The sequence below is a fragment of the Anopheles bellator genome, chromosome 1, assembly GCF_943735745.2.
Source record: "Anopheles bellator chromosome 1, idAnoBellAS_SP24_06.2, whole genome shotgun sequence".
Taxonomy (NCBI): domain Eukaryota; kingdom Metazoa; phylum Arthropoda; class Insecta; order Diptera; family Culicidae; genus Anopheles; species Anopheles bellator.
The window spans coordinates 26,616,333-26,629,093 of record NC_071285.1 but is presented as its reverse complement, the minus strand read 5'-3'; the positions used below and the strand labels follow the sequence as shown (position 1 = coordinate 26,629,093).

Here is a 12,761-nt window from a genome sequence, read left to right as displayed (position 1 = left end):
GCTGCAAATCGCAAGCCAAGCGATCGGCGTTCCGCAGCAGCTGACATTTGAAGTAGTAGATGCTGCACGAAAGTATTGCAATTGCAACACTTTGCGCTCCCCATATCATCCGCAGTATCACGATCGACGGTGCGAGCAGGCACGTTTATCTGGAAAAAGGTTTTCACTAATGTCACCATCGTTTTTGCGGTAACAGGTTTTCCTTCAATGCGATGATGCTTATTTCTCTAATAGCTAATGCCCTTTAAGCTAGGGCTCAGTTCAAATTTCCTTTTGCTGTTGTGTGTTTTTATAGAGATACGCAACATAAACGAAAAGCTCACGAGAAATAGTAGCTATTTCAATTATCTCTCTCGTCCCGATTGGTGCTGTTATCGTAGCAAATAAATACTCGAAACCGTTTCTCAATATTCAAAATGGAACATAATGATAAAATGAAAAATTATGTTGGATTTCAGTGAGTCAAGGATACTTGAATTCCAAGTGAATTTGCATCGATCAATGAAATTGCAGCAGTAACACGATCGTGGTTCGAAAAGTGATTTTGTCTTAAACACGATCGGCCACTGATGAATGCATCGCGACATAAAGTGCAGTGAGAAAGCCAAATGGCACTTAATTAGGAAAACAAAGAATATTGGACAAACGTTCGGTTTTCTAGGTGCAGGACAGAGGATTTGTTTATTGCCTTCCATTCAGATGTTATTAGTTTTTCTATTAATCAAGGTGCATTGATTGGTTTATTGAACGTTAAATAAGTTAAAAACGTTATATTTTTTCCCATTTGGAGTATAAACTTGCGTGAGTATAAACATAGTACAAAATATCATCGTAAACCGAGATCATACAGTTTTAATCGACTCTTAACTATTTCAATTTCGATGTTCCCATTTGGCCATTTGCTTCGATTCCCCATAACGTAGTCTCAAACATTTTTATCGGTTAATTGTTAACACCTATCTAAAGACAACTAAAGAAGTAGAAACAGAAAGCCGAACGGTAACCTTTTCAGGATCAGATACCAAGTTGTTAGGTATCGAAATATATCTTAAACAACATACATTACTCATAGTATGTCAGAGAGCATTATCTTTGAGACCACCTTAAAAAACGTCCCAAAGAATGCCCCGTTCAAGTTTATTCCTGCCATGCTCAATTTCGATTATTATTAACTTTACAACTAATTAACTTACCCACTTAGTAGGCAATAGGTAATTGAGATCCAGACATTGCCAAAGATAAGGTTCAATCAGTTTTCGTAATAGTCATGATTCCTGAACCATTACCAAAATTCCAAATAAACGTAAACTAAGAAAGTTAACTGATCAACATTTTTTCTACATCATAGGTCAAAAACCATAGAATTTAGATGTAAAAAACTAGAAAAAAAATACTCCCACAAAATAATTCAGCCAATGTTCGTTCAATAGTTCAATCGCTAGAGTTTATTAGAGTGGACGATGCTTTCAATTAAACATTTTCCATATATTGAATTGCAAAACACAACGATTTAAGGTGGCGGAAATATTGTTTTTTGAAATGCTATTTAAAAACGCATATATCGTTACTAATACTGCCTTGTTTAACCATAAAACAAACAAAAAATTCATTACTTCATTTTCTAGCTGAATACAGAAAGGAAAATATAATAAGGACCCTTCCGTCGATTGCCAGAAGATATTTTTAGAAGCTAAGTTGTGCAAACAATCTGACAGTACAGGTTCAACATTGAAGAATTGATTTTTCTTAATCTTAGAAGATCGGACCGGGCCGCATTTATCAAATTTACTTAATAGTTAACTTAATCTAATTTAACATATTAACTTGAGAAACATGTGGCATTTCTTCCACTTCAGGATAGCCTCATTCCGGGAAAGGTCAGTTTGAAGAATTGAATAGTATTTCAAAATTTTGGGTTTGGAACGTTAAACCGTATTCAATCCAAACACAAAAAATACATTTTTAACTGAGTACCACAATCTCCATAGTTTTAGAGTATACCAGTTTTATCATCACACAAGTTTTTATGAGAATTGTTGACGAAATAGTAGTAATCCATATAACATTTTATTTGAACACAATTGCAAAGTTTTCTTTCATGGAGTTGATAAACTTTAAAGATTATCAATTCGATGGGGTAAAAGATTAATGACACCTATTGGCAGAGTTTCCCATTCGTTTCCTGCGTGTCCGTAATGTTGCACAAACCGGAGTGAAAAATGATTTCTATATAAATTTTTGTTCGATAACCAAATTCATCATCCAGTAAATACCTCAAGTGCGCAGCTCTGACCACCTGACCACGCGTACGATATGGAAATGGATAATGGATACACATAACGACACTGTCATCATCATTATGACTATCGATTTGTTTGATCGATCAGCTTGTTTTCGTGAATTTCGCATAATTCATCCATCAATTAATATCGTCGAAACCCGCTCGATTAGAGCAACTTTTTTTCTCTTTTTTCCCCCTATTCATCTTTCCCTGCTTACCTTGCGTCCATTGATAGTTTCTCGAAATAGACCCCATTAAAAAAATCCAAGCTTAAGCTTGAAGCAACTTTGAGTTTGTGGTTAATGGTCTGTAGGTGATGCCTTTATAGCCGTTTGACTTTTTAAATCAGGAAACATTATACTCGATCTTGCTTCTTTATGAAAAACATACTTCCATTCCATATTTCGAGATGCAGGGCCATTTTGCCATTCATTGGCACGTTTGGTTGGTTTGCTTCTCTAACATAGCAAACCAATGGACGCGGAAAATATAATGAAAGTGATCTGCTGATTCAGACTGAATTTGATCACATCCATGATGGACGCTAGCCGGTCGCAGGATGGTAGTATGACCAAATATTTGATTAGAAAGTGATATCACTCTTAAATGCTTTGGCTCAGGCAAATGCTCTTTGAATTTTCGATTAGGTCACTGCGGACAAACCAAACCACCATGGGGCAAAATATTTCGGTTTGGTCGTTTTTCGTACGATGCTTTTCTACTAACCTGCATTACCCAAACACTTGAGAACGGTACAATCTGGTCGCCGGTTGTATCCATAAAAGGATGCACAATCCGTAACTCAAATGTCAACAATAGCACTGTTATCTTCTGGATCGTGCATGCGGCAGATCATTTAGTATCTTGCCGAAGATCACTAACAAAACCGTGGGTTATTCTGAGCATGATGGCGCTCGTTACACCTTTCTGAACGTTTCACTTAGTTACACTAAATCCAAAACAAAGTTAGCACCGCATTAAAATCCTCGCATTATCGATCGCACTGAAAAGTATCATTCATCCACGTTGAGCACTGTCAAAGCCGGAAAGGAGCAGACACACAAACGCACACAGATGTATCTAAAGTACAACATTCATCGTTTGTGACAAACTTTCGTAAATCAATTATTCATAACCAAAAAGCGTTCGCTTATCGTCGCGAGTATGCGTGCCTTAATTTCGTAAGTTTGCAATCAATCACGAGCGCGATAAGCGGTGAAAATATGTCGCACGCCTCGGACAATCTCAGAATTCATTTTTTTACACTTGGCTTCTAGTATCGATCTTCGCGGAGGGTCACACGATGCAAAAAATACGTAGCGATCACAAACTATGCGCGCCGAGAAACACAACTAAGTTGAAGCTACGAGCAGTTTTAACTCCTTAAAACAGTGAACAGTGACAATTGACCGCACAACGTCTTCGCGCAAACAGCAGCGCGCAAACGAGCACGAGCGCCCGCACGCGCAGAAGTTGGAACCTACGAAAATCCCGAACACGAAACGAGAGAGACAGAGAGAAACTTTTCTCTCTCTCCTAACTCCTTAATAGTTCCTGAGAATCCAACGGACTTTCGAATCAGACTTTGAATTTTCGAACCTGACTGCAGCTTTCGGAACCGAACATTTCCGAATCAACGTTCGGGATTTTTTTGCAAGCGCTTTCGTGTGCGAGAGAGAGAACCGCAACATTTCCTGTGGTTTGCTCTTTTCGGCAGAGACTCTAACGATTGTTTGCTCGTGATTGGTGCACGGTGATCGTGTGCGAGTCTCTAGCCGTTTGCCTCACGCTCAGGCGCGTTGAAACAGCACCACTACAACTCTGACTGGCTTCAATAATTTTTAATTTCTCCATTCATGTGCGGTTTATGAGCGCAAGTCATGTTCAATGCGAACAGGGAATGTATTTTTATGGTAAGTTCAGAGACCATTTTTTTCACTCATATTCAGTACCTATTTTAGTGGGTTCAATAATCTTTTTATGCGTGCTGGATTACGCAAATTGGAAAAATTGTGTAGAAAGGAAAGAAAGTTCCGTGATGGTTTTACTCAGTGTTGTTTAAACTCACGTCAGAGTTGAACGACGTTATCATTTAAAACACCGAAAAACGGTGCTAGATGACCAGAGACTCACGTAAAAGTATCAAAGTCAAAAATCAAAGCATCTTTTCCGACTATTTAGAAAACGGTTCAGCCTAAGCCTAAGCTAAGCCTAATTCGTGCGATACTTTACGCGATCGTGCAATAAATAGCACTCTCAAAACCTTCCGAATCGGAATGATATCTATACACAAATCGTGGCTATCACAAATTCGATACATTTATGACGCTGATAGTAACCCTCAAATCATGGGGTTAATTTTTGTACGAAGGGTACGAAATGGAGGAACGATGCCCAAATCAGGGTTTAGTAAGATCATGAACCGATCCGTTTATCAAGAATGTTCGATCTAACCTTAAGTACTCTCTGCTGAATGCAGAATCGCTTTTGGAATGTTCCGAAGTTATTTGCTCCGTACCGTACTCGATTGCTTCGTCTGAAGTACCCGCTTTAGAATTACTTGGGAAAGTCTACAAAGGTCCAATCATTATTGAGCCTAAAATTTACAATGAATAACTGATGTTGTTAGCAGATCTGCAACATCGTTGAATATGTTGAACCCGATTTTAAGATTATTACTTTGCAAGCTTCCAGTATACGATTGTATGTACAAGTTGAAAGTCCAAAGTTTATTTTCACGTCCAAAGTTTCTTTTAACATTCAAGTGCTGGGAACATTGAATAGGATTAATCGAGGAGATTGAGTTAGCACACTCCGGCTTGAACAGTACGTCTTCACCTTGTACAATCTACGATAGCTTTACTTTTAAGCTACGTTTTAGAAATTTAAAGGATGACTTTAAAGGATCATACACATTTAAATCTTTCGGATCGAAAGAAATCCTCATATCATCTTAGGGCTTAATCTGGAGCCATTTTTATATCAAAAATACAAATCTCAGGTAGGTTCTTGCCGCTCTTTGACCGACATTTTCAAGTTATCCGAAACATTACGTGCTATAGTCGCCTCAGAGCTTTACTCATAAACCTTATTCCGTCAAGTTAAATCAAAACTAACCGCATGTGAGCAAACTCACATAAAGCGCGAGATAAGATTTGAGATCCAGGTGTGAAAAATTAATAAACTATCGTTTTACAGCCTGAGTGTTTTTCAGTCTAACAATACCATTTTTCTATTTATGAAAGTGCGTTTAATAAATTTAGTTTTTTCTGTATTCACCCCGTTGCTGTGATAAGGATCTGCATTTATTCTTGTTTGCACAAGTATTGCATACAATCGTCTATTCAAATTCTTTTGACATTCACCGTGTCACGCTAAATTATTCAACACCATTAGGTTCTTCTAGCACACCATACTTCATCCACAGAAAACAAATTCATCTTAACTCACCACAACCTTTGTCGGTTGCCAGTTAGTCGGAAAAAGTGTCACGTTTAAAACACAACGTAGGAAAACACGCACATGTTAAGTGTCGACCAATAAAACCATTCTTAAGGCATCGTTGTCGGCATGTCAGTAGTAACTGCCTCCGTCGACGTAGTCGCCGTCGTAGTGGATGTCGTAGTATCGGTCGACGAAGAATCTGTTGACGTAGAATCCGTTGACATAGAAGCCGCTGACGTGTCTGTCGTCGTAGAGACTGTCGTCGTAGAGGCTGTCGTCGTAGTATCTTGCTTGCGTTTTACCATCATTCGGCTCTTCTTCAAGCTGTAGTTGGCTCCACGGAATGTTTCCCAGAACATACCGGTGGTACCACCTGATAGGCCCTTCAGGTAGAGACCGTTCAGGTTGCTGCAAGAAGCAATGAGAACGAGAATTGAACGCACCCAAAACGCTTGAATCCCCCGTGGACAACCCGTCTGAACTCACCTCATACCGCAATCGGTGTACCACCAAGCACCGCGGTCAGTAACGGCGCAGTTGCTTTCACTATTGTCAAGATCTAAGTCGAAAGTACTGAACAGTACCCCCACCACTCCACTGAGCGAGTCTCCTGCAGCGCCACTGTATCCGTCCAACTTAGTGATCGGATAGAAGTCGCTACCCGATCCGATCGCAAAGTTATCGTACCGGGCATAGGTGACGTTCTTCTCAAAGTCCTCCAACACGATAAACAGCTCGTAGTCACCGGAGTTGGTCATTCTGTAGATGTTATCCAGACCAAGCCAATAGTCGCCACCATCGAAATCTCCAAAACCGGCCTTGTACTCTTTGAAGGCGTGGTAGAAATCAGTGGAACCATCCTGGCGGTTCTGGAACACGGTGTATGCTCCTGGTCCAAGATCTAGAACGCAAATCACTTTCGCCGGCTTCTCGAAGGCATCCTGCACGATGTAGGTACCGGTCTCGGTGATGCGCACGTCGTCGCAAGACGTGTAGACGATGTCACTCTCCGGACCGACTGGAGGAGGTCCGGAGCCCGCGGGACGTCCCTCCAGATCCAGTAGCGACTCAGTCAAGAACGTCTTGGTTACCAAGCTTTGCTGGCTGATGGTCAGGTCTCTGCCAATGCCAATAAAAAGTGTCACAAGTCAGTGGAAATCATTAGTAAATCGTACAAACTAACGCAACCTACCTGATATATTGCATGATTTGCGACAAGTTCATGGAAGCGCCTACCAGCTGGTCGTTCATGGAGTCTCCGGTGGCCGACGTTTGACCTACGTACCAGGACACACTCTTGACGTTCTTCTTCATATCGAGCAGCTCGCTGTACACGGCGCCATACTTGTTGCGCAGATTCAGAATGAGCTTTAGCAGATTAGATTCGACTTTTTTCAATTTTGCCACAATTTGGTGGCATCCGCACTTGTCGATACTGTTACTGCCACTTCCGCGTATGAGGGGCGCAGGAGTTACTGGCGGTGGTCTTACACCGTATTTTGCTGCACCGGTGTTGGCGGCCCCAAAACCAACCATGCATCCGAATGTTACGACAAGCACGATCCACTTCATCTTTCTGCTAACCCTTTTCAATTCGAACTGATATCGAGCTGATCCGGTGATCGCTTTTTATACCATCTCCCGAAACCAGTCGCGTCGATGCCGATTTGGCAAACGGTAACGGTACCACCGAACGCGAAAGGTGAAGAGGTTGCCAAGAGAAAGAAGCTAGAAGATGGGCGAAGAATTCCTCAAATTGAAAAAGACCCGTTTTACGTAGTATCGTTTTGTCACTATTTCATACCTCATTTCGTAAGACAACCTCTACAATTTTATTTTTCAAATCAGATATTCGTTTCACAAATGGATTCAAAAGCTAACTTCAGTTCCACGTTTTTCAGATTTGGAAGCATTTCTGGATACATTCATGAATGAAAGATTTACAGGCAGATTGAAATATGGTTTTGTATTTTGTACATATAAATATTGTCATAAAACAAAAAATTAACTAAAATTTACGAATATCAATCCAATAAATAACTTTCAGATTAGTTTTATCATGTTCAATCCACTAATAAAACCAAACAGACGGATCTCACTATGTCTTGTTTAAGAATTCCGATTGGAATTATCGCGTAAAGTTAGAAGATGTAATGAACTGAGACAACCGTACGAATATTTCCGCACCGTATTTTGAAATATACAAACCAAAAAAAACAAGTCGAAATAAAACAAAAATGTCGTATCCTTACATTCGATCCATTTCCAATGATATCATACGAAACAGTATTTTGGTAAAGATTGTTACGCTTGTGAACAATTCTGGCACATTTAAAACCAAAGAACAAAAAAAACTTGCCTTGTTCATTTTTTCGTAATTTTTTCCAGAAAATAGGAAAATAAGGCCAACAATGCAAAAAAAACGTATGCACGAAGAGTATTATTAATCTATGCAAATTGGATTCAACTAGTAATTGAGTTTATTTGGAAAACAAAACCAAACCATAAACGGAAGTATAGAAATTGGATATCGAAAACCGAATATGGAACCGGCGTCCGCGTCATAATGAACCTTTTCTGCGAATTTCAGAACCAGTTCTGGGTCCGAAATTTTGCATCTTCTAGAGAAATTTACATAAATTTAGAAGAAATAGGCCAATTTCCTCGCCTCTTTTGTTTCCCGTGCTATCTTACGCTATCTTCGTAGTCTCATTCTCGGCACGTGTAGTAACGAGCTGAGTTTTGGGGCTCGGCTCAGCGGGATCTTGCTGTATGTTAGGGAAACCGTAACAACGTCCAGTTTTTTTCCCTATTAACTATTTATTCATGTTAGTCGGAAAACGCCAATCCGGCCGGCCGGCCATATCAATAAATTATCGAATGGTGAATGGGATGCGACTATGTAGAAGGTTGCTGGATGTCAGCATCACTTCGTACATAACGGTAATCGCGTCAGAGGGAGAGAGGCGCTGAAAAATTTCCTATAAATTGATTCAGCGGCCGAGCGGTGGGATCAGTGTCCTAGAGCGCCTTCGGACGTAAACAATCAGAGCCCTGAGTTGTGGTAAGAATGAGGAACCTTTTGATGCTGTTATCGCTGGCACTAGCGCTGGTAACGGTTCACTCGAGTGCCAGAGACATTGAAGACATTGAAGACAAAGTACCAGAGGACATCGTTGAAGAGATTAAAGCCAGCGACGACGATAAGTCTGCCGACGATGGCGACGACGTGCGGCGGTATAACTATTACAACGTAGTGCACGGACACCATCATCCAGAGTCGAGTGATCACCAGTACCGGCCGGCGAACTACGCGCCCCAGAAAATTGGCTACGGCGGTGGCGGCTACGGTGCTGGGGGCTACGGTGGGGGTGGTGGTGGTGGCTACAGTGGAGGAGGTTACGGCAGTGGATACGATGACTATCCAACGCCCCCACCTACAAAGCCTGACACCGACTACGACTTCCCAAAGCCGAAGCCGCCACCGAAGTGCAACTGTCAGGACATCATCGATCAGATCGACGATCTGGACGAGAAAATTATCAAGTCCCTGTTGGATCTCGAAATCAAGGCTGACAGCATCCAGACCGATGTCGCTTCCATTCACATGGAAACTGAAAAGGTCGCCTTCGTGTCGTCCCAGACGCAGCTCGTTGCCAACGCAGTTGAGAACCAACTCAGCATCGTCCGCCAGAATCTGACCATTATCGAGTCCGATGTCAAGTGAGTCAAGTTTCACCTGTGTTCCATCATATTGTTTTTTTTTTGCAACTTTACACCGTGAACATTATTTTCTTCTTTGTCGTTTCAGTGAATTAACACAATTCCAGCAAAACATCCCGGACAAGACCTATTTAACCGAGGCACTGTTTGGGTTGAAATGTAGTTACGAGCGTAAGATTAAGAAGGGCGACGACAAAATCTACGCTTCCTGCGATGATCCCAACATTAAGAAAACCGGCAGCTACTGGATCAAGGCCAACTTTTTCAAGCCCGTCAAAGTGATCTGCGTACTGGACTTTGGCGGCCGATGGATGGTGATCCAGAACCGTTTCGACGGTAGCGTCGACTTCTACCGCCCGTGGAGGGAGTACAAGTTCGGTTTCGGCAACAATGACGGCGGCGAATACTGGCTGGGTCTGGAGCGCATCCATCAACTGACAAGCAGAAGCAGCTACGAACTGATGATTATTCTGGAAGATTTCGATAAGAACCTGACCTACGCGAAGTGGGAGCAGTTCGCTGTTGCAGACGAGAATAACCAGTATAAGATTCTAAAGTTGAAAGGATTCCAGGGTACCGCAGGAGACTCCTTTGAAGCCGAGGGCATGCGCTTCTCGACCTACGACTACGATAACGACAAGTTCGATCAGAACTGTGCCGCCATTACACACGGTGCCTGGTGGTACAAATCTTGTGGTGAAAGGTAAGCTAACGATGAAAGTACGAGTCCGGAAGGATTTTTAACATCATGCCCCTCTACGCATCTATTCTGCAGCAATCTGAACGGTCTCTACCTGAGCGGATACACTCTTGAAAAGACGGGCATCTACTGGAACACATTCCGTGGTTACAATTACAGCTTAAAGAAAACGCGAATGATGATTCGCCGCAAAGAGGGCAGCGGATACTGAAATAACAAAAAGTTTTGAATTAGTCCTAATAAACAGCAGTGAAGAAACGTAGACTATTCGTAGAAACGTAGATACAGAGACTAACAATGATGACCAATGCTTTTTGCGCCACCCTTAGGAATTCTACCTTGAGTGTGGATCGCGCAGAAATACGACTTTCCACGTAAGCTGAGGGGGGCGCAGGGGGGAAGATATTGACGCATGTAAAGTTGCGTTATGCGAGTTGCTGGAACAGCTTTTTTTTTTTTTCGTGTCAAAGCTTCATGCTTCTACCAGGTTCCTGTGAAGCTGTGGCTCGTCCTACGTGGTGTTACATTTCTTCATGAAAGGTGCTGTAAAGCGAGCGGACATCCGCCTAAGATAGGGAGTTCCTAAACGTTATTTCCTGTAAAGAATTCATATCTTTACTGTCCGCAGGGCGATGCGCCCCAGCTCCCGACGATCGAAGCTGGCCTCATACGAACACTAACGGCAAGAGATCTGGATCACCTTCGAGACAGATCTGCCCGTACAATAGGCGTTTTTGAACCAAGAGTACTGAAACCAATCTGCGCCGTGTCGGCTGTCGGAGGATGGAAAAGACACTCGAAAGACGAGGTTTCATGAGCCGCTAGAGGACATTTCCATAGCAATCGCGGCAAAAGTCGGCAAGATATGGTGGTTGGATCACGTAGCAAGGAAGACCGAGGGATATGCGGATCCGCTGGAGGCCCAGCATCCGGATGAACACGCCGGACCGCTTCAGTCGGCATTGATGGCGATTCACGTAAAGCCAGAGCGTCAACTAAGTCCATAGTTAAATACATCAGCTGCGGCACGGTATCATAGTTGTTTGTGCACGAACACGTGGTTTTTATTATAGCTTATTATAGCTTATTCCCGACACGGAATTCGCGAAGATCTTACTCGTTTGACGTCCACGAGAAGAAGAGAGCGATAGTTACGGCCCTCGACCGCTCACTTACAGAGATTTAGTATAAGACCAAGCCATCTTATTGAGCAGTATAACCAATATTTTGACTGAAGTTTTGGGTCCGACAAAGCTGTTTGCAAGATGGATGCCGCATTCGCTAAAAACGCATTCGGCAATGCACCGTGTCACAAGAGCATTTTGAAAATGGCAAAAATTCATGAATTAAAGTTCGAATTGTTGAAGTATCCACCCTATTCACTAGATTTGGTCCTTGGCGACGTCCATCTGTTTTCAGACCAAACAAAATAGTGCGTGGATTACGTTTTTCATCAAACGATGATGTCACAAGAGCTGTAAAAAATACTGTGACATGTCGATACTAAATGGCTTGTAAAAAAAATTAAATGACCGATTGAAATGAAATTTCACATACGTTCATTCGAAGAGTGTACCAATATGTCACAAATGACACTTGTAGCAACGCCCTATGGTATCGAACATCAAAACTTAATGAACACCTTAGTAGCTCTGGCACCCGAAGCCAATGGCCCGTCCGCCACTTGGCCGCAAGCAGCGGCATCGTCCGGATCGTCGGGGTGGCAGCGATAAGCAGAGGGGCGAACAAGCGGACGTTCCGCCTGTACACCCTGCTGCCGATCTTTACGCAGCCTTGGTGGCAAAGCACACGAAGATGCACACGTAGACATCGATGTTGCAATTGCCCCTTATTCGAGATGCCGAGAGAGTTGGGGCTCACTTTTTCTTTAACTTCTTGAAAGAATCACTTCATTAGCGAGCCCTTGCCAACAACCCATAGTTGCCGACTCCTTCAGAGTCAGGGCTCTTGGTACTTCAAAGGTACTTGCTACCAGTTTACGTCTTTCGGAAAGGCCAGAGTTTTAAACGCCCTGGTACTCTGATTGGCAACAGGTATTAGAATAAAAATTAGAGTTAGAAAGAGACGAATGTTAGGCCACTATAGCTCAAAGCCTAGCCTCAAATACAAAAAAAAAGAAAAAAAGGGTGGGTTGTGATCAGTTACGAGCGTGAATTTGTTTCCCTAGAGGTAACGTCCGAATTTTCCTACCGTCCATATATTTGTCGTCCACTTTTGTCTGCTTTTATTGACGCACTGCAATGCCCGCCGTCGGCATGACTTGGAGATCAGAACTGCTCCACAAATTACTGTTGCGGGTCACAACGAACCTTTATTGTCTATGTGTCGAACGTATAATCTTTGTTCATCTCATATTGACTATAACATGTCAGTGTCGTAGTTTCCTTGATCTCGCATACTTCTAATAGCCGATTACCAGCTTTTTGATCGCATCCTCGCCAGATGCAGTGTTAGGTTAGCTAGGGTTTTGTTTAAGTTAGCTAAGTTCATCTTTGTCAACTAGGTTCAGTTTACCCATTGACTAATTTTATACTAAATAAATGTTGGCGAGAACTTCTTTTTCTGTGGTAAAACAATGGCTGTATAATAAAT

At 42.2% G+C, this 12,761-nt stretch overlaps 3 protein-coding genes across 3 annotated transcripts in view; 1 reads left to right on the top strand and 2 right to left on the bottom strand.

Moving 5' to 3' along the window:
- LOC131215336 (dendritic arbor reduction protein 1-like) overlaps positions 1 to 3,061 on the bottom strand; it is a 45,210-nt gene extending 42,149 nt beyond the window's left edge. The window contains 1 exon segment of the mRNA XM_058209724.1: positions 3,008 to 3,061. Within this exon segment, the coding sequence (XP_058065707.1) occupies positions 3,008 to 3,061 (54 nt within the window).
- A 2,771-nt stretch (positions 3,062 to 5,832) lies between these two features.
- LOC131215335 (microfibril-associated glycoprotein 4-like) lies at positions 5,833 to 7,297 on the bottom strand. Its single transcript, XM_058209723.1, has 3 exons — positions 6,918 to 7,297; positions 6,212 to 6,844; positions 5,833 to 6,133 (listed from the first exon to the last, which is right to left on the bottom strand). The coding sequence occupies exons 1-3, from the start codon at positions 7,295 to 7,297 to the stop codon at positions 5,833 to 5,835; spliced, it is 1,314 nt and encodes a 437-aa protein (XP_058065706.1).
- Positions 7,298 to 8,795: 1,498 nt separating this feature from the next.
- On the top strand, positions 8,796 to 10,359 carry LOC131205422 (fibrinogen-like protein 1). Its single transcript, XM_058197509.1, has 3 exons — positions 8,796 to 9,448; positions 9,537 to 10,151; positions 10,224 to 10,359. The coding sequence occupies exons 1-3, from the start codon at positions 8,796 to 8,798 to the stop codon at positions 10,357 to 10,359; spliced, it is 1,404 nt and encodes a 467-aa protein (XP_058053492.1).
- The last annotated feature ends 2,402 nt before the right edge of the window (positions 10,360 to 12,761 follow it).